This window comes from Esox lucius, chromosome 23, assembly GCF_011004845.1.
Source record: "Esox lucius isolate fEsoLuc1 chromosome 23, fEsoLuc1.pri, whole genome shotgun sequence".
NCBI classification, from domain to species: domain Eukaryota; kingdom Metazoa; phylum Chordata; class Actinopteri; order Esociformes; family Esocidae; genus Esox; species Esox lucius.
In genome coordinates, this window is record NC_047591.1 from 21,004,105 (window position 1) to 21,026,422 (window position 22,318).

The window sequence follows — 22,318 nt, forward strand, 5'->3', positions numbered from 1 at the left end:
GCTTTACCCTCCAGTTGCACGTTCAGGTTCGCCTCCACCATTTGCATGTGTCCTAAAGGTGGGGGAGGGGAAATAATCACAGGTGAAGGGGCTTATTGGACCCTCCATTGGCCCCTTTGAAATAAGTGCAATGGGACAGCTGGTGGAATCCCATCAGGCCCCGTGTCATTTTTGAGCTTGCAGTTTCACTTAAGAATGGACAGGTTGTCAAACATGTGCATTTGTTTACATCTGATTCCAGACAAATACTGTGTAAAAATTATTAAAATGTTTATTTCTTGAAGTTCTAAATCAGTTATGTTTTTTTTTTATTGAAAGTAGACCATAAATGTAATCATTCAAGTCCCACATTTGATGAAATTATTAAACCCTGTGCCACTCCGTGTATGGTCAGGCATTCATGTCAAATTTATTGAAGCTGAATATGTTGATATACACACCATTTGATTCCTGAGGTTTAGAAATGGTTAGGCTGGGCATTTGTGGTACAGAGCCAAAAATACCACATTGAAGTACCATGTCCTAGCGTGTGGCCAATCAACCACAGCTAAGAGTTGTACTAATCCATTATGCAGCAGTACAACTCTTAGCTGTGGTAGATTGGCCACTCAACACACCTGTGCCTTATTGCCTCAATAGTGTAGTTCACGTGGCAAAATCAGATTCTCCCCATTAGAGTCAGTCATGTAAAAAAATTATTCAAACAGTATGCTGCCACAAAACCCTACTCAATCAAGACATGGTTTGGAATTCCTGGGAGTGTTTACTTTAGCCTGGCTCAAGTGTCAAATATTTGTCATGACCATTCTATTGGCCAGGCAAGCTAAAATAAAAAATAAAAAAAGTGTACTTACATTTTCTCAAAACAAATCTCTTGAACAACAATCCATGGGCCAATGAGATTTTTATTTCAGGTGTTAAGATCCATCCTCAAACATTTTGCAACCCGACAGCATTTCAGATATAAAATCCGGCATCACACAGATGGAAGACTAACTTTAGTGCCACTAAATGTGTCGGCAGAGTGTATTTCCTTGATGAGGTTAAGATTATTGTTTTTGAGAAGAAAAAAAAAAAGGAGATATTGGTGAAGGGGTGGGAGAGAGAGCGAGAGATGGAGAGAGAAGAGGTCAAAGGGTTTTAGAGTGCGTTCACTTCTGGTCGGGCATAAGGTCGTCAAAGGACTGGCCCCCCTCCAGGCGCTTCTCCATGTCCACCAGAGTCTTGACGCCGTCGACAACCATCTGCACCAGCTCCACCTCGGAGAAGCCCAGACGATCCGCGTTGGAGATGTCGAAGACGCCACCCACAGCCGCGGTGTCCACGCCCCCTGGGTGGGTCACAAAACCAGACGTTCACTAACAAAGAAAACCAAGCACCGCGGTAGAGAACGAGTTGACCGGCTGGACTCCGACCCCATAGATCGGCAGGGTATGGATGACTTGGAACATCCAGACCGCCCTACAATGAAGTGCATTTCTACTGTTATCAGGTCCTGAGGGTCGGCTACTTCGCCAAAACCTGTTAAGCCGGAAGGAAATCCGACGGGAAGCGATCCCCTGGTTAGGGTCGGTAACACTGGTCCTAAATAGTAGAAACAGTTCGCTTCCCCTTCGTAGAAACTGCATCAGTCACAGCAGTCTTGAGAGTTGTACAGGGGCACGGTGGATGAACACGGTCAACTTGGGTGATGTAGGTGCTATCGACAGGGTTCACCGCGAGTCACCCGTCTGGTTTTGTGGAAACAAGTTTGTTGACCGATCTAGATGGGAATCGACGTTTGACGTACCTGTGCCTCGCTTCTGAAGCCTCAACCTCTTGAGGACCTCGCCAAACTTCTCGTTCTTGCTGAGGTTGGGTAGCTTGACGTGAACTCCGGCTCGCAGCCCGGTGCCCAGGTTGGAGGGGCAGGTGAGGACGTAGCCCAGGTGCTCGTTCCACATGAACTCGTGGCCCTTATCCTTGAACAGGCTCTCGATCTGCGGAGGACGGAGAGAGCAGAGTTCACGCGGCGGCGGCGGCGACGCGGCACCACTCAGGAAAGCAACCGTGATGTCGGACAAGCAAGTTGAAGGAATGCCGAGAAATTACCAACAAAGTTAAAGAACAGATAAATAAAATAGTGCTGCACAAAACAAAGTTGATTTCAGAGAGTGTTAGGAGTATCACTAAAAACATCCTTTCCTGAAGGGATGTGGGGCCTTTCACATCCTTCAGTCACACCCACCTTTGTGAGGCCTGTACAGAAGCGGTTGAAGACCTCCTTCATGTTGCCGCCCTTCTGCATGGAGATGACCCGCAGGTGATCCTCCTCATTCACCCAGACCAGGAAGGTCTTGCCATCGTTGTGCCTTTAGAAAACATGAGTTCATCACGGGTCAGAATGAGAAATCAGGCTTTACAATCTCCATCTGGTTTGCCAGTGTAGTGTGAAACGGTTCTTCGACCCTGGGTGAATTTAGCACCCGCCCACTAATGATTAGGGATGGAAGCTCATCCTAGATCTGTATCTAGAGGACATTTTACCCAGTGGGAAGAAGACCATTGTGTTGGTCAGTAAATACACACAACCCTGGAAGATGCTTTATCCTGCAGTCATGAATATACAAGGTAGTCACTCTGGACCAATGAAGACTACAGCTCCTGCAAGGCGACCTCGGGCCGGGTTCTGTAGACTCACCAGATGCCTCGGCCGTCGGGCCAGTCACGGCCCATGCCAGATGCCAGCAGCAGGGGAGACACGGGCTTGTCGAACAGGAAGTGGTCGTCAATAAGCTGTTGCTGCTCTTCATCGGTCATGTTTTTTAGGGCATAATACTGGCCATTGAGGTCCCCATCTAGTGAGGCGAGACCTGTGGAGAAACAGACACGGGTCAAATTGGATTGGACTTCATGAATGTTGTCTTTCAAAGCCCACTGCATAGTAGGTAGATGACGTCAGGTATACTTTTCCTCCACGGTTGTCATTCAGACAGACCTTGGAGAGTTTAGTATAATCCGTCGGAATTCCAGATGCATCACTGAGTCCGTTGCTAGGGTGACAGGCTAACATGGCATTTAAATGTCATACACACCATGAGCCGGTTGGTTTTTATAATGGTTGGGACACACTGGGGTTAGCAACTTTGACAGCCAGGAAGTTACCAGACCTTATGGTAAATGAATATTCCTGCATTAGACCAACACAGTTAGGTTTTCAAAAAACTATTTTAATATTCAAGTCTTAACTGATGCCAGTAACACACAATATGAAATTGTGGCATTATTTCAGAGCGAATTAAGCAACTTCTGCTCAGAACCATCAGGGGGCAGCATTATCCCACCACAGCAAGGTCAGGCAAGCAGAGACAATATACATGTGACAGCAGCGTCAGCCAGATTAGGGCCTCAGCACATTGAGGGGAGAGCTCAATTACGCACTTTCAATGGCCATGTTCTCGATGGCGCGTCGCTCCCCGCGGCTGCAGTGTGGGGGAAGACAGAAGCCGCGGATGCTCCTTCCAGTTCGCACTCTGGAGCTCAAGACGTAGTTCGGGTCAAGGTCATCCCCACCCTTCCAAAATAACAAGAGCAGCGTTAGCAATTAGCATGAAAGGCGACAGGCACACACATTTGGTATTGACTGTTCACGTCATGCGTGAGGTACAAGGAGGTTTGAAAATTATAGTCTTTGTGGCAGTTATAACCTAAAGGATACAATTAACTTAAACAAATAAACAAAAGGTCCATTTTGGACACACAAGGGTTAAATATTGTGGATAATGACAGAATTACATAAGTTCTCATCTTCAGATTTGATCTACAAACCACTGGTCATTGGTCAAAAGCTTAAAAACACTATGCTGCTGGATTTTTTGATTATCTGCCTGAATAGTCTAATGACCACTTTGACTCATGTCTGCCTACTTTTGGGAGTTTGCACACACACAAGCAGAGAAGTCGGTGTGTACACAAGTGTGTCTTTACCACAAGGTTGTCTGGGTTCAGGTCGGTCTTGTGTTTGTCTGTTGGCTTGTACCCTCCGTGGCGGTCTTCGATGACGGGGTCCAGCAGCTCCTTGAACACCTCGTACGTCTCCTCGTCGCCAGCCACGCAGCCCACTGTCATGATGAAGGGGTGGCCTGGAATACAACAGGGAAACGTGAAACCGGACGCTCAGACACGAAACGTCGTTGGCTGGCGCACACAGGTGCATCGATCCAGGTGAAGCGGACCAACGCATCGACATCGGTTTCGGAGTCGCGTACAAAATGGTGGTCAGTCGCGCCTCCTTGTCAGCGGTCACACGGCTTTCGGCTCAGTGGGTTTAGTCGACACGGCTGCAGTGGCTTCGGCCGCCCTCCAGAGAAAACGCATCAGAATAACACTGAAGCCATTAGGATTTATTACACTTCGCATTGACGGTCACGCTGTGGTAGGCTACATGTCAAAGGGTGCGGACGACTACAGCTGTGGATACTAGAGCAGAGCAGTTACGGCAAACTAGTTACTAGTTCTGGCAGAAGTCAATTTATTTTAGATAGGACGCAATCTGCAGAGCCTCATGAGTTAGACTTTTCAACAAGCGTATCATTGCCATAGTGGAGTTACATCAGCCTAGTGTGTGAGTGTGAGAGAGAGAGAGATAATCTAGTCTACACTGATGACAACAAATGTGAAATTCCGCAGCAGTGTTTGAGCCTGCGGCTTAACGTTTGCATTCCCATACTCATCTTGAGCCGGTTAGAGCTTAGTTACCGTACATTGCAATCACATTTGCTCAGTCATGGTAGGAAATGGACCTGACCTTGCTCAGCGGTCGTTGGGGATGCTGCGGTGATAACTCTATTGGTCAGGCGTCCCATGTACGTGTTACTTCCATTTGAGATAAATTACTAACAGTAGCTAATCCATTGATTCTTGAATATAGCCTACATTAATTTCCAATGAGTTCAGTTCAACGGCCGTATCCCACCGTAACAGAATTTGCGTGTTTTACTCCAGCGACAATTATGATAAACGTTAAAGCAAACTTAAAAGCAGGTGAAAACTGTATTTGAGATCACGGGTGGTCATCCATAGCTTTAGGAATTTCAGCAGTTAAGAGGGGCGAGGAAAGGCTGAAATCGATTTGATTGCCCCTTTTCCATGATTTTTTTTATTATTGTTTATGTAACATCGCCCTTGGCAACAATGTCACCCTAGGTTTTTATTTTTTCACATTAAATTAACATTGTTAACATCCAAGCTCCGGACAGGGCCATGAAAACCACTTGCCCTCCCCTTTTCGATACACTTCGCTCGGAAATATGGGGAGGCCAAAGTCGACAAGCAACTGCTATTTACCTGGGTTATCCACCCCAGTTTGAATAACATCATCCAAGGTAAATCCACTCGGAGTTTCCTTGTCCCGCAGGTTGGCGTACATCTCTGGAGTGAGCACCTTCGCCATGTGATTGTTGTGTTTGCTGAGGTCGGGGTATTCCTGCTCAGAAGTGTAGTTCATCTTCAGCTTGTTGTGGGTGTTACCGAAAGGCATGATTGCTTTTACCTGTGTATGAAACAAAATGTCAGTGGGCGAAATAGTCCCTATTGCCTACTGGTAAATAACATTTACGGTTTAATAAAATAAATAAAAAAGGCTCGTCCAACATCTTTACTGGACAACTGAGCATGACGTGACGCAGTGTTACGCTATTTAGGAACCGAATTAAAAACCCTGCCGTTTGTACACGCGCGTGTCCGTGCGCAACCCCTTCGTGAAAGGATGCACGCAACCTACACTCGGTTTCCTCATCTAGCATAACGGTGGGTTTCAATAAAATCCTTTCTTACAACAGCTGAAATGTGTGCATTCATACATGTAGTCTAAGCGTCTAGGCTACTGGTGCGAGTGTTAATAAAGTGCACCTTTGTTTGAAGAACCAGACCGAATGCATAATGCGCAGTTCAAGATTAGACCTTGCAGATTGGAGTAGCTACAAGGTCGTTGTCGATGTAAACTGCTAGCGGCAGTACGGAAAATAAATCCCTTAACTGTACTAGTTTTGTAATATTATACAGGATAGCATTTACCTGTCAGTTCGGATTAATCATTAAACGTTGGTGCAATATCAACTCAATGACGTCCCTGATTCCTAATGTAGACGAGTTTTCCGAGATGCTCTCGAAAAATAGCAAGGTCTTTGTTCGAGCTAAATTCCAAATGTTTTGCCATTGTCATAGTTAAAAGTAGTATTCCTTTCAAAGCATATTTTACAAAGAATTATATCAATGCCACATATGAACTAGTTATGCATTTTTGTATTTTTACAAGTAACAAAAAAATCTAACCTACCGTTGGATCTTTTTCTTTGGAAAATACGCAAAAATCCTTTCTTTTGAACAGGAACGAACACACCAACGCTAATACTGGTGTCCAGAAATAAGCGGCTTTGCTAGATTTTTATATGCTCAAGGAGCTCTCTTCTGATTGGATACTATTTGGAGTCCATTCATTCTATTGGAGAGGGAATAACGCATCTAGCGACAGCCCTGCAATTTAACAGCTGAGAAATCTCAGGTCCGGTGTTACTTTCTTTGACAGTGTTATTGATTGACAGCAGTTCTAGGACAGAATTTAACAGTACCAGTGGCCACATTCAAATTATCCGCTCATTGAGAGGATGTTGATATGACCTTGGTAAGCTTGAATGTCTTAACACTCAGAACAATCAGCTCTGCCTTGCTCAGGTAGCATGCTCAATATGATGAGTTTATCAAGCTCCTTTTGAGAAAATGTTCACAGGAATAAATAATATTCTGTTTACTCTTAAATACAAATTTCTCCTTTCAAAGGATTTGCCTTGGATGTGTCATATTGATATGAATCAGTATGACTTCGGTGTTGGGTCAAGGAGCTCAGATCATTTTATGTGTCTGGTGCTCCTGGTCTAGTGAACTGTGGCTGCTCATAGTGATTTGCAGTATCAGATCCTCAGTAGAGGGCACAAATAGATTTCTCATGCTAAACATGTATACCTATCCCTCTGTGTACCTCTTTGATAATTCACACTCTATATGACAGTGTTTCTATCTTTGATCATTCATACTCTGTAGTACAGTGTTTCTATCTTTGATAATTCATACTCTGTAGTACAGTGTTTCTATCTTTGATCATTCATACTCTGTAGTACAGTGTTTCTATCTTTGATCATTCATACTCTGTAGTACAGTGTTTCTATCTTTGATAATTCATACTCTATATGACAGTGTTTCTATCTTTGATCATTCATACTCTGTAGTACACTGTTTCTATCTTTGATCATTCATACTCTGTAGTACACTGTTTCTATCTTTGCAGTGAACCTTGTGAAACCCTATTGTGTTTCTTGACATTGATTATTATTAATACAACATTAGACATATTCTCTCCACATTTGGTAAATTGGTAGAGGCTTAGTGTCCCCATATGGTGACTGTGCATTTTTTCACTGCAGGCCTCTGAATTATTCATTCGAGGTGGAAGTGTGTGTGTGAAGCCTCATTTCTACTTCCAATTGATGGCGTCTACATGATCAACCCATCGTATTCGTTTGGTAAATTGCGGCCATTTTGGGAGGGTTTATGCCGCGACCGGGGATTTCGGCAGGTCAAGTACTTCATTTAGTCTCGTTGATTTCACAGACAGTTTGTGTACTGTGATTGGTCATAACACACACACACACACTCGACACCCGCCCTGTGTCCTTGACAAGACCCCCCCCCCCCATGTCCACAGTCTACAGACTGCTACCGCTGAATGGCTGTAGGTGTGCTGCAGCAGTTCCTAACCTGACTGCCCTCCCATGCAACATGCACACCTCCAACCAGCCCTTAGTACCGCCGTCCCAAACCAAACACGCCGTTGCACCACCAGACCAGGAAGTGCAGGCGGAGGATATCACCAGATCACTCTTCTGCAGTGTGCCGGCAGAGCATGACACATAACCGGGTCCACTGACCTAAGTGAGATTCTGTTAACCCGGTCCAGGGGTGGCCAGCAATGTTTCTGTAGTACCGAAGGATTTAAAAAGTTTATCCTAGCCGATCGCTGAATCGTTTCAGAGTTTGACTAAATTCAACACCCCTGAATCTCTAGTTAAAAAGCCTGTCAGTCCTGTTGCTCTGCTTCTGCACCAGTAGAACCATGGATCAATCCCTGGGTGCTTTGTTACATACACTTAGTGCTAGAATCGGGGGTAAGGTATGTCTCATAGTGGAGATGTAAGGTGAGACAATGTTTTCTGAGTGTTGGTATAATGAACGTGGTGTTGGCAGGTTTAATTAAAGACATGTTCCTCACGACATGAAGTCAGTCTTCCAAAGTTTCTGCAAACTGCTGTCTCGAACCAACCAAGGAATATTTTCAGAACACAAGCCTGGTTGTTCCTGGTGTATTTCGTACACCCCTTATCACCTCAGATCAATCATGACCATTTCCTGATCCAGCTTTCTCATCAGACGTATAAGAAAAACTAGGAAAACTAAGTAAGCACAATTTTATTATTTTTTCAGAGGTCACATGGGATGATCTTGGCGACGCACTCTGTGACTCTGCAGGCCCAGAGTTGCCTTTGGCTCCCTGTCTCTGACAGACACACTCATGGTCCTGAATATTCATGAGGAGGAAGGAGAACTGCACAGCAGGAGAGTGCAGCGAGGCATGGAGAACGGAGACAGGAGCCCAGCTGACATGCTGTGATATATAGGAAGACCAAAATGACTAGTGTCGCTGAAACGGGCAAAACGAAGCCCCCGTTCGAATGCTGAAGACGAGGAAGCATTCATGTTTCCCTGAGATTGATGGAGAGGATTTAGCACACCCCAAAATCACTTCAATCGTGTGTGTTGCACTGGCAGTTTAAATGGGGGCTGAAGAAATGGTGCAGAAAATGAGGATGCAATTCTGAAAACCAAAAACCTGCTGAAGCCTCCTTGTGAGGCTCTGTGGAGTATGGCGATTCATTTCTTTGCTAGACTAAGTAACCCTTTGCTGCAGTACCTCACTGAGTTGTCTGTCACTCCCATCAGCTCGTCAATGAAACACTGGCTTTGCGTTCCATCCTACATACAGAACAAGCCTGTAGCCATGTTTGTCGACTCAGCAACTTGCTAGAGTAACCTTGGCAGAATGGATGTTGCTGAGTGCATTTGGGATACACATTCTGGGTGGCAGTAAAATGGCAAGTTGCATTAGTGTCTCAAAACAGTTGGGAATTAAAAAAAGATCTGCTTTTTTCTTCTGGTTTGACACGTCTCTTTGGCCCAAGTAATGGACACGGTCAAAGGGAAAAGGTACCCGTTCCGACGTGATTTAATCCAGAGTTGCACAAACTTGGTCCCTGGGCCTGGGTGCATTTTTATAGTTTTGGCAAAATCATCAAGCCTGATTCATTATATTAGCTGTGTAATGCCTGGGAGAAATGTATAGCTAGTGCACAACTAGAAGGCCCCCGGAAACAAGCCTGTAATCTTACTGGCCCAGTACTCACCTGACACAGTGGGTGGTGTCCGACAAGGTCAGGTCTGAAGAAAGCTGTCATCACCTGTCACAACTGCCACAGTGCCTCAGACTCAGTGGAGAAAAAAAAGCTACACACTGCAGAAACTATTCAACGTCTTTGTGGCGCAGCGGCAACTTGGATTTTTACCATTAACCTTGGAACTGGCTCATGATTTAAAACTTTGCGTTGCACTAGCGTGAACTTCGTCAACAGGGATTCCAACTAGTTTCTTTCCCAAATGACGGTGTGTGGACTGATTGACTGGCACAGTTGTAATATATCTGACACAATTGCTTTGTCTGTGGATGAGGAACATCCTTTCTGTTTTATGTCTTACCTTCCTTTCTGAATGTAACATCCTGTCCTGTCCTCCTGAAGACATTTCAGTCTCCAGTGTTTGAAGAGATATTCACCATTATATTCACTATAATAGGAATTCTACAAGATTCTGAGGTGGGGAGGTCGAGACACTGTTCCATTTGTTTAGCTCTGTTACCTTTGCTTAGCTCTGTTACCTTTGCTTAGCTCTGTTACCTTTGCTTAGCTCTGTTACCTTTGCTTAGCTCTGTTACCTTTGCTTAGCTCTGTTACCTTTTCTTAGCTCTGTTACCTTTGCTTAGCTCTGTTACCTTTGCTTAGCTCTGTTACCTTAGCTTAGCTCTGTTACCTTTGCTTAGCTCTGTTACCTTTGCTTAGCTTGTCATGATTCTGAAGGTCATAAACCTTCGTTAAGGACACACCTACGTAGGTGGAAAAATGAGCTGGCCATCAGTTGATTTAAGGTCTTGATAGTCTCTACCCTCCTCTGTCAACACAGTAAAAACATTAGGGAAAAAATCACAACAAGCAGTCCACAGTCCTGTTCTCCAGCTCAATCCCATTGGCTCAGACAGTGATTTCAGCCAATGGTAATTATCTGTGCTAGTGGAGCTGCCCTTGTATAGGTTACACGCTCGGAAGAGGCAAGCTTAGGGGTTGGCAGCTGGCCAACACTGCTTTATTATTGATTCCGATCTCTCCCTTGCAGTGCTGCCTGACAGGGTTTTTAATTAGACATAGACTTACAAAGTCTTGCATGGGCAGGAGCCAGGGGCAAAAAGAAAGGCACTGGACAATAACACAACATTTCTGGCAAAGGATACCTGTCTAAGTTTGGTGAAGTCTTAGAAACGAATGGTCCGGTGTCTAGGACATAGGCCAAGTTTTCTTATGAACCTTTCATACTGAGCCCAGGACACCCCAGTCCTATGTTCCCTCAGTCCTTTTACCTTTAGTTTTATGTTCCGTATGTTTACCAAAATCTTTGGATTTGTAGGTGTTTCTTTGTTGGTGTTGCTATCAGAGTGGCAAGTCCGTTAGTTTGGCCTAAATGCCTTAGCTGGCTGAATGCCTTGGAAACGAGCACAGTTTTGATCCAAATTAAGGTAAAGGAGTTTGTAAATGGCAGGCCTGTTAATGACACCAACACTTTCTCTAGTGATGAGCTTGAAGGTAGAGTTCTCAGGACATATTGTGAGTGTGCATTTCTGTCAGTTTCAAGGCTCTCCCACCTGGGCACAACTCATTATGGGGCACGGCCTGTCACGGTCGTCCAGAAACGCTTGGTTTTTGCAATGATAATGCTTAATAAGGCAGAATTTATTATTATCATAATCATTATTAAACGACGCCCAGACTTTGATGAGAGGCACTTTCCGTTTCCCTTCCATCACGCTCGCCTGCATGCCTGTCAAAACCGCCGTCTATTGCATTTTTAACCAGCCACATGAATTTAGGTCACCAGGTTTTTTTTTTACAAAGGTGCAACAATCATGTCCTCTGCTAGGTAGAGGAACTGGTAGGACCCTCTTATATCTACTGTCAACGCTGGGGCACTTGTGTTTCAGTGTCGGGATGGTCCCATTTAGAAGGTTACACAATGCCCACTGTCTCTGCATTTACTTTAGCCCTTGGGTGTGAGTGTGCCTGCGTCCCATCTGGGGACAGGTGTTGTAAATGATCATGACCTGACCACGCTGCGGTTCAAGGACTGATTGTTAATTCATTGCATCGCTCTCAGTGGGTTTGCGTCCATCCCTGTCCCAAAGGTGCCCGGCGATGGATTTGTGTGGGCTAGCGGCTAGCTTTCTGCAGCAGTTGCTGTTGTTTGCGTGTGGCCTCGCCGGAGTGACCTTGGGCAACGTTTTCTGTGTCTCCGAGCCGAGAGACGTTGTGAGTCAGCGTTGCCGAGGAGCACGGCCATTCGAAAGGGGAAGCGGATTCTTACCCTACATCTCTGCTTTTCAACACCCACCACCCACCCCCACCACCCACGCTAACCACCACCCACGCCCACCACCCATCCCCCTCGGAATCTGCGGCGGCGGTGGTGCCGGTGATTTTAGGGTGTTAAATATGTCACCCCTGCCCCCTGCCCCCCCCCCCCCCGCCCCCGCATCCAATTAACATAAGGCAGAATAGTGGCTGAACTGAAACCTCTATGGCTCTGTTGAAGCTGCCTCTGTAGGCTTCAGTAGATCTGAGAGACTGTATTATGTATGCGATTACGTAATGCCTCCCTCACCACACGCTGTGATTAAGACAGACTTCTTTGCCTTGTGTTACACGAGTGCTGCTGCTAATACGCTAAATGGCGGACTCTCAGGTCTTGGCCCTTGGTCATTATGGACTACTTAGGTGTAGCTTTGCACTGGAACATCCTTCCTTTCTCACACAATGCCAAGATGGTTGCGGACAGTGGGGCCCTCCGAGGCAGAAGCGATAGTGCTGTCAAAACGCACAGATTTCCTATTGCGTAATTCCCCATTCTCACAAAAGCACACGCACTGGCCCGCTGCAGGGCTCTGTGGGGGCGGGGCGTGTAATGTAGGGGGTATTTGATTGGGGCACTATAATAGGGACGCGACCTGAGGTCCTTCCAATCAGGAGTTTCATCCAGATCGCGCACTGTGAAGTCAAGGCCAGTATCGGAATCGTGTCAGTCCGTCTGTGTGTTTGTGCACATTACGACCTTTGATATATAAATACTATGGAAATGTAAATAAAGCATTTATAGTGTTTAAGTCTGCGAGTAGTTACGCAATCTACTTGCATAATAACCCCTCTTGGTTTTTTGTTATTATGGAAGTATGCGGTGGTAAAATCTTTGCAAAGCTCGATTATGCAATATTTTATTTTCTATTTTCTTCCGACTGGGCCTTATTATCATGATGTTGGCAGAACGACCTTTTAATTTAAATGTGCGCCATAGCCAATCAGAGATCAGGGCAATATGCAAATTTGCCACCGGTCATGTCAATCATTAAACTGCCTTTTTACGGACAGCGGCATAAGCGCAAATACAGATAATTCACAAAAAACATTTTGTTTAACAATATTCACCTGAATGGTTAACTGCAAATATGTACCTGCGGGAGTCCAACATTTGGGAACAGATCCTGACCAAACACCTATTCAGGTAGGTTATCCCTCAGTAGCGCACATCAGCCTACGTACATAAGACCAACAACTAGCATGAGTGGTTAGCTAACATCGAGGAGAAAAGTAAATAAACCCTAGGCTTATTTCACTTTATCATCTGGCTGTCAGATTTCCCAAGCATAATAGCTACGCAATGCACATTATCTACAACAAACGGAACTTGCCACTGACCGCAGCGACCATTTCATCGTTTCCAATTTATTAGAGATTAATTAACATTACCGGAGAGAAATGCTAGCTGTGATGACATTAAATAGGTGTAGTATAAAGTAGCTAGAGAGTAAAGTGATCACCTTGAACTTTATAGATGTCTAGCTTACCAGTTCAAACAGAAATCGTACATAATATAACAGCTGGAGAAGGCAAAAAATGTATTTTATGCACAAACCCAAAACCTATTTATATAACAACCAAGCAAGTTATATTAACAATGTCTTGAACTGAATCAATCTATTCTGTCTACAATGCCTTACTCTGTAATAAAATGTTTAGTCAAATATAGCCTATCTTAATAAACTTGCTATTATAATAAATATAATATATATTGCAACTTTTGTGGTGTTTACCTACAGTACCATTCAAAAGTTTGGACATGCTAACCCATTCACTTTAATGGGGTGTGTCCAAACTTTTGTCTGGTACTGTATTTTATTGTCTTTTCCTTGTATCTGTAAAGGACTTAAAATGCAGTTCCAGTTTAGAGGCAGTGGTTTATTTAAAAGACAGACTTGATTATATACTCTAATTGAGTCAATATGCCGAGGATTATCAAACATTATAATGTAATTTTCCTGCTCCATTACAATGACAAGAAATGGCCTTGCCCTGAGTCTGATATCAGAGCCTCTATCTCTACAGTCACTTAATCCTCCTCTCTGTTGTTCAACAGTGAGTGAAGGCTATGCCGTCATTGTCTCGAAATCCGGCCTATTCTTTCCCATTTTATTTGTTGCAGATAGTGTAGATTTCAGGGCTTTTATCCGATCCTCAATGAGGTAAATGGGAGTGCAGACACCAAGACTTGAATGAACCTTTCAGCAGGACAGTAACCAACAACACGAGGCAAACTGCAATGGCGTTGCTAGCATGGATACACGGAAGGTCCCTGAGTGACCCAGTTACAGTGTAGGACTTAAATGCAAATCCGTGGGTAGACTTTAAAATGTACCCAAGATGTAATAGTTTATAATCAGAATATTGCAGATGTGCACTTTTTATTTCCGATTTGACAATAAAAAGTATTTTGTTGTGGCTGTTGAGAGAAAAGACAACAACACAGTGAAATGAATTTGAACTGGCTGAATACAACACTTTGTGGTAGAAAGTGGATGGTGGTTTGAACGGTTGACGGGCCTTTACCGTTTTTTCGTGTGTGCTTTTGTGACAAGCCTCAGCAGTTCCATGTTATGTCAGAGCGCTATGCAACTCCATACGGGCAGCGGGGCTGAAGAGACACGTTCTTTCTCCTCCGTCTCTGCCCCGCCCCCTCACTCCACCCCCTCACTCCTCACTGGGCATCATTAACATCAGTCCTTCTGTCACCTTTATCCGTCTGCTGCCCAGGTCCTGCAGGCCTCTAATGGCAGAGAAATAGATTTTTTTGCTCCCCCTGTCTTAATTTATTTTTGGCTCATGGTGAATTAAGCTCTTGCCCAATGTATGTGGCAGCATAGCCTGTTGGACTATGCTTGTCTGACTGGCTGGCTAGTTGCCTGACTGTGTGTGTGTTTGCTACACACTGCTATCAGGGCAGTTTAAGTTACAACTGTTCTTCCCTGCTTCATCATTATCCCCAGCCCCCCCCCCCAGCCCCCACACACACACCCACGATCAACACCCCCCCCACCCCCATTCATCGCTCCTGCATTTGCATATGAACTCCTAGCCACTGTATTAAATGAAACAGTGGCTTCATTGTCGCCATTTGAACCAAAAAAAAACACATCAGTGACGTAATGTCTTCCCTCTCCGCACCCCTCAGTGCCTCTCTGCCAGCCCACGTTGGGCAAGCTCTGCCAAGAGGGTTTGTCACAATCAGGTGCTGGCGAGAAAGAGAATATAGCTCTGAAATGACAAGTGCTGAATGGACGAGCGAAGAAATGTCTGTAATCGTAGGGTTTACTGGACAATCGAATAACAGTCTGCAGTAGGCAAGCCTCAGATAACCTCACTATCTCCCAGTCCTCGTAGAGTTGTGTGGCCTTGAATGTGGACATTTACCTAGAGACATTTACCTAGAGACATTTACCTAGAGAGTGCTCAAGTTAGAACCATGTCATTTTACCACCAGCTATGCACATTCACGGCGACACCTTACCTTACCCAGAATGACTTGGCACTTTTGGCTATAGGAATGTAGTCCATAACAGAATGCCCTTGGTTATTAAAATATGACCTTTTCTGTGGTTGAATGCCCACGCACGTCCTTGAATGCCCCACGCACGTCCTTGAATGCCCACGCACGTCCCACACACGCCCCTCATTAACCAGGCCTGACAGGTAGGCAGCAACAGCTTTGAACACATCAGCGAATATATATAACAGTATTTGACCTCATTGGAAAGGTTTATTTTCTGCTGCTGTTACAGTATGACCAGGATTTGGTATCAAACTCGGTCGTCCCCAGTGGCGTTCCGATCGTTAGACTCGCCATTGGCATCTGGGCGATTGAAAGAGAAATCTGAAAAAGGAATCAAATTTCGCTGGGAGCGAATTGGCAAAATTTCGAAGGCTTAGTGGAATGGTGATTTGAGGGAGATTGCGGCCCGAAACGGTCGTCTGCCGGATCGGCACTCTGAAGAACATGTGACCACCTGGTGCGTCTAGAAGGTCAGCCTGCCAAAGTGCATTCTGGGTAAAAGCAGTGCTGCTTAGTGGAATCATTTGTGCTTTCCCTTTCCCGGCCTTTCTGCCCACCATTCCCTGTGAATGTGAAATGGCAACGATTACGTGATTCAATTGGATTGTTTTAGGATTGTCTTTGATTAATGCCGCGGGATGATGAAATTGTGGCTTTACTTGTCTGTCAGCAAATTGGAGGGTATTATTCTAATTCAACTGTTTTGACCTGTGGCACTCATTTTTACTGATTCTTAGAGACATGTTGGGTCCAAGATCTTAGAGGTGGGGGCATGGTAGGTCTAAGTACCAGTCCAACACACACTTTAAAACCCCCTCCATATAATGAAAATCCCGTCTAACCCTGCGTATACCTCTAACCCAGCCTGCACTGTGGATAGGGACATGAAGACCTCGTCCATGAACTCCACCCTCATACTAGGAGGACCGAGCAGAGCAAACTTGATATTCTGCTACCAGAAGAGGGACTTTCCTGGGCTGTAATCGTTTTACACTCTGCTCTTTTCCCCCATTTTCTTGGTAACACACAATTTGTCTTGACAGTGAGCTGGTTGCACTAGGAAATAGCATTAGCTTCGTCACCAGAATGGGACATTCCAACATGATGAGCATGATCAGTAGCATGGGAGAAAACGGCTGACCCTCAACGTAGGGGGAAACTTCCTCACAAAGCGCATTTTCCCAGGCTCTGTCGTCCCCTCGCACTGCAAAAAATGTCTTTAGAAACTATATTTGAGGAGACATTTGCTTGAAATAAGTGAACTAATCAGCCTTTTGCCAGGTCGCCGTTGCAAATGAGAATCTGTTCTCAGTCGGCCTACTTAGTTAAATAAAGGTGAAATAAAATTAAAAAAGAATCTGCCAATGGAACAAGACAAATTACTTGATATTCAAGGAATTTTTTTATAAAACCAAGCGGTATTGACTAATACAACTTTAACTTGTTAAGAACAATTTACATTATTTTAAGGATGGTAAGATTTTTAACCTGAGAACAAGATAAACGAGACATTCTTTGCAGTGCCAGTGTCTTCATTGCTTTCTTGTCTGTAAGGAGGGTTTCTTGGCCATTTTTAGTGAAAGATAATTCTTTTGAGGAGCAGCAAAAAATATACACAAATGATCGGAATATGTGGGCGTTTGAAGCAAAACATTGGTTTTATATTACACATTGGCCATAGTCCAGCCCTCATTGTGCCCTCACATCAGACATGCGTGCGGCACATGTTGACCTGTGCCGACGTGGAGGTCAGAGCGGTTTCCATTTTGTAATCTTTTAAAGAGGTGGACGTTTCACAAGTGGAACCCAACGTTCCGTGTGTACCTTCCATCCAGCTGGTAACAGCATTTAGATGGTGTTTTTTAATTGCCTGATGCTGTTCCTGCCCAACATGAAGCCTTTGAGTTATAACTGCAATGTCCAAGCTCTTTATTAACGAACACACGTTGATCCTCCTTTGTCACAAGTCTATTTGGAAGACACCATCTGTCTGGTGTGATGAGAGGCTGGCTGATGCCCTGGCTGATGTGAGATGTGCTGTCTGGGGCTGGCTGATGCCCTGGCTGATGTGAGATGTGCTGTCAGGGGCTGGCTGATGCCCTGGCTGATGCCCTGGCTGATGCCCTGGCTGATGCCCTGGCTGATGTGAGATGTGCTGTCAGGGGCTGGCTGATGCCCTGGCTGATGCCCTGGCTGATGTGAGATGTGCTGTCAGGGGCTGGCTGATGTGAGATGTGCTGTCAGGGGCTGGCTGATGTGAGATGTGCTGTCAGGGGCTGGCGTGTGTTTAAAGGTGTGACTTCCCGCCCTCTTCTGTGGATGCTGTCAGGATCTCTCAGCATCTCTTCTGCAGCCCTGAGGTAATCCGTGTGTTGCACTCACTGGTGTGTGATGTTAAGGAATATCATTTTTTATACGTATCGGAATTATGTCGTCCAAGTGCAGGGTAAAAAAAGAAAACGATGTATGCACGTCAAACAAATCTGAAGGATCGATTAATTTGAAAGGGGCTGTTCATTGTTCTCTTCTAAATAACCTCAGCTGAAACACCTCTAGAGCCTCCCACCAGCCCCCTGGTTGTCCCTGCTGCATGTCAATGAGCTGTTCCAAACCCAGCATCCACTCTCCTCTTTGTCGAGGCCTTTTGTGTTTTTGCTTAGTCACTGCTCCTCTGTTCCTTAGGAACGCACTGTTCTTCACCACGGAAACAGTTACAGTCAGCTAAAACAAAAGCTAAACATTGTTGGAACGCCGTCGAAAAGCGGGGTTGATATGTTTTGCTGTTAATTACCAGAACAGCACGCCCGTACCCTCCGGATGTTTTGTTCGAAGGCGGTTATTGACCTGTCGCCATGGTGACCGATGCGCGCTGCCCCCCCCCACCACCACCCCCCCCCACCATCGCTTGAGGCCGGTTTAGACCAGTCTCCACCCAGTGGGGGGAGGGGGACGGTGGCCGTCAGATCAGTTCAGACCAGCTTTACCCGCCGGGGGCTGTGCTGCCGGGGCCTTTGCTACATGCTGCCCCCCCCGATCTCTAGTTTCAAGGTTACGGAGCACCGGACCAACTGCTGTGCAGTCATGAACGATGTCTCGCACCTCTGTGATGGGGGCACGGCTGTATTTCTGCCCTGTGTTATCGACGGGCTCCATGGAGGCTGAGGTATCTATGAGTGTCCTTCACCCTTCCTTGTTTCGTTTCTTCTGTCTCTCACATGTTCTGCGACGTACACATAAAAAAATGCTCTGAAATAATGAAATGCATGAAAAAGGCTTATCGTGCGTTGCACCCCTAGCATCTCTGTACCTTCTCTGTCCTGTCTGTCCTCCATGGCCTCTGATTTGCAGACTCGGAACACCAGGAACATCGGACGGGCCGTCAAAACGCCTGAACGCAGAGTCTGGGCATCCGTTCGTCATGGCAACGGGAAAACATCCATCAATGCCATTTTGTTCGGTTTTCAAAGCAAACGGAGAGCACAGAATAACCCTTCCTCCCCTGCCAGTCTGTCGCCCTTCCTCTCTGTGGCAACATGCACAGAATTATTTCAAAGCTACATTAAAAGAGTACTGCACTATTTTATGAAGTTATGTTTTAGCCATGAAAATATATTTTACAGTGCCTGGGCATTTGGTAACGGTGAGGAACTGCAACATTTTAGAGGGCATGCAACAGGATTACATGTTAGACGGCTGGAATTAAAGGAGAAATTCAGTGTTTTATTGCTTGATGTTAGGTGGTTGCTAACGCTTCAAGTATCATATTTCCCTAGAGAATCTGTAATCTATTTTTACATGTATTACCATGGACTTCGTCCATGTGGCAAGGCAGCGTGTGCAGCTAATTGTTTAAACGTTTATATCACATAGCTGGAGGTTTTTTGAGCTGGAGGTTTTAAAAATAATGAATGAAAATACTCACAATTATTTCCGTTCACTTCTTAGCCTGCTCTATCTTGTAGTAATGACTGTTGAAAGATAACTAAAGCACATGGATCAGTTTCTCGTGGCCCATAGGCTACTTTCCGGGTGAGGAACTACCCATCGTGAAGTTGTAAAATCGTGAAATTCCCCTTTAATGCCACTGAAGTAATGCCATAAATAGCTAGTTGCCTAACGTGTTATCTCAGTGCATGGACCCTAAAATGTTGCGGTGCCGGGCTATTACCGAAAGGGCCCGGTGTTGTAAAATTCATGACCTCGGCTCTTGGCGTTGGTCTGTCTTCATTATTAGTGAATGACGTGAGTACTGTGCCAGCGTGGGATGCCGGCAACGCAACACCGTGTGAGGCTGGAGGACTCTACCACAGAATGGTGATGAGATGGAATGGGTGGGGCCTGGGGGCTGTTGCACACTATTGGTCACAGTTGTTTGCTGTGAGGCAGCGTTAGGGAGGAGTGTTGTGTGGGCGAGGGGGTGGGGTGGGGGCGGGGTTGGTGAATATTTTCTTCCTTTCCATTTCTGTCTCATTCCCCCAGTTCTACCTATGGTATCTTTTCCTATCTCTATTTTTGTCTCTTCAATTCCCTTCATCTCTCTCTTTCAGTCTGTCTTTTTCCAAGCCTTCCCTCGCTCTAGGGTACTTCTCCCTGCCTGTCCTTCAAACAGTACATTGCCTCTTAATAGGCAGTACATTACCTCTTAATGTTCTCAGATCATTTGTCTCTCCCTCTCCTCTGTACTCCCCCATTACCCGTATCCTTGGTCGAGTCGTCATTCTGTCCACCTTTCTCTTCCTCTTCATCACCCCGGTCTCCAGCATTACTTGTTGTTTCTCTTCCCCTTTTCTCTGTTTATCCCTTTTACAACAGCCTCTACTTATTAGTTTCCCTGTTTCTCAATCTCTCTATCTATCTTGCTTCCTCTCACTTTTTCATTCTCTTCCTCTCTCGTTCTTTCACTTTCCCTCTTTCTCTCTCTTCCCCTCTCTCTCACTCTCTCTTTCTGTTTCTTTATTTCTCCATCTGTCTTTCTTTGGCCTTTAACGTAATTCTTATTGTAGCGCTTCAGGACACAGATGGCTTTTATTGTATCAGAGCAGATTAGGCAGCCCCGCGACAGACATTATGTGCTCTCAGGCCTGCTGTACTGTATGAATGATTTAGAGAGCTCAGATAAGGCTGTGGGAACGCTGTATTCACCCCCACCCCCCCGCTGTAGCCCAGCACCTTGCACTCTCTGACCCTGGCCACATCAGTGGAGCAGGCTAGTGGACTACAACGGGGGGGCGGGAGGGGGATTTTAAGAGGAGAGATGAGAAGGGTTATCGGATGGATGGAGTGTTAAAGGAGGGGCCAAACTCTGCAGTCGCTGCTGCAGTGCTGCAATCTCCCAGAGTGCACCTGGTCAGGTCGGCGCGTAGTCTTTGGGACTGTGCCTGGCTCTTTCCCCATCCTGTCCACCAGCCACTGACCGCCCTGTAGCGGTCAGCCCTTCAGCAGAGACATGTCTACCTACTCCCCATCTTTCTTGACGTATCTGAATCACTGAATCGGTCGGACGTCGCTGTAGCTTCTCAGCCCCTTTATCAACAGACAAGTGTGTCGAGCACCGCCTGCGCTGAGTCTTAGAAGGAGCATAGAGGACCACATCAGTAGATACTCCGCAAACACATCATTCTACGGTGACCCATCATTCAGGAGGGGCACGTGGCTGCTTCCGAGCATGGAAATTCTTCCCTGGAATCTCTCCCTGCGCCTGTGAAATGTGTGTGGAAATGTGTGGCCAGCCCAGAACCCAGACCTGCGGGGCGTTTCTATATCAGACAGGCTGTGATACGACCGGACCTGGCCCGGCCCTGTGTGTTCGTGTTAGACAGAACACGGTACGACCGGACAGTTCGTATGGAGGAAGTATAAGGGGAGCCGGCGGGGTCATCTTCCGTTCCGCTGTGACACTGCTTTGCCCTCTTGTGCTTGTCAGCCGACCACCTCGTGATTCTGATTGCACTGCACTGCTGTGTTCCCCTCTGACACGCAGGGAAAAGTGCTGCAGTTACTAACATCTTACAGCCCCTCTCTGTCAGCGTTCCCTACTGCGTTTTGTCCTGCTTAACCCATTCTACTCTCCTCCGTCCACCTCCTCAGCCTCCTCATCACTCTCTTTACCCTCCTCATCCCTCTCCCCAGATTTCTCATCCCTCTCTCCTGCTGTTCCCCGTCCAGCCTCTCTGCTTGCTCTGGCTGTCTCTCAGCTCTGTCACGTCGCGCACATTCCTCCCTGGTTCCTCTCCGTCTCCTTCCCAGTTTGCAGCTCTGTAACCCCGGAGACCAGTTTCACCACAGTGGATCGCACAGTTCTACATTCCTGTCTCCCTAATTGCTGTGACACACGTCTCACTGGGTGTCACCACATAAACCGTTTCAAGTATCCCAAAGAGCATGAGCTTTTAACGCCACTTCAAATGTTTGTAAAAAATGGTTTAGTCTACTACGTTTGTCCGCTGATGTGTGAGTTCATCTGGAGCTGCTTCGTAGGTGCCTCCGGTAACCATGGACGACGGGTCCTGTGACAGGGTCCAAGTTGAACTTGTTAAATGTGTCTGACACTGGCAGTCACAGTCTGTAGATATCTCACCGGAAGATAAATTGCGTATTGTTCTGAAATGCAACGCTTTGAATCAGCGTGTTGCAATGCAGTTGTCTACAGACTGATCGATTGACTAGCCCGGATGGTCATCACAGCACTGGAGTTCTCACTGCCTCCCCGGGCAACACTGCACGGCACAGGAGATATCATTTACCCATGAAGCATAGCAGCAAACGGGAGGGAGCGGAGTGAGATGCATATCTGTACGCTATCTCTCCCTGCCAACCGTGTAATCAGACGAATCTCAGCCTCCATCTCTCCTGTCTTCCGATAGGCTGCCTATCGATGGTCTTTGTCATTCTCACTCCGGTCACATATGCGTCGTCATAGAGATCTGACTAATCTGCATGCGGAATATGCTCAGATATTTCCGTACAACAACTCCAT

The 22,318-nt window shown here is 46.0% G+C and overlaps 2 protein-coding genes across 2 annotated transcripts in view; one reads left to right on the forward strand and one right to left on the reverse strand.

The window, feature by feature from the left end:
• Nucleotides 1–887: 887 nt before the first annotated feature.
• On the reverse strand, nt 888–6,435 carry LOC105020468 (creatine kinase B-type). The gene is made up of 8 exons (XM_010887544.4): nt 6,317–6,435; nt 5,326–5,530; nt 3,967–4,121; nt 3,421–3,553; nt 2,681–2,852; nt 2,228–2,351; nt 1,790–1,979; nt 888–1,330 (listed from the first exon to the last, which is right to left on the reverse strand). Exons 2-8 carry the CDS (start codon nt 5,516–5,518, stop codon nt 1,152–1,154), a joined length of 1,146 nt encoding a protein of 381 aa, XP_010885846.1. The 5' UTR covers nt 5,519–5,530; nt 6,317–6,435; the 3' UTR covers nt 888–1,151.
• Nucleotides 6,436–12,830: 6,395 nt separating this feature from the next.
• Nucleotides 12,831–22,318, forward strand: part of tmem179aa (transmembrane protein 179a, genome duplicate A) — a 51,110-nt gene continuing 41,622 nt past the window's right edge. The window contains exon 1 of the mRNA XM_020042975.2: nt 12,831–12,960. Within this exon, the coding sequence (XP_019898534.1) occupies nt 12,905–12,960 (56 nt within the window). The 5' untranslated portion in view covers nt 12,831–12,904. The remainder of the gene's footprint in view (nt 12,961–22,318) is intronic.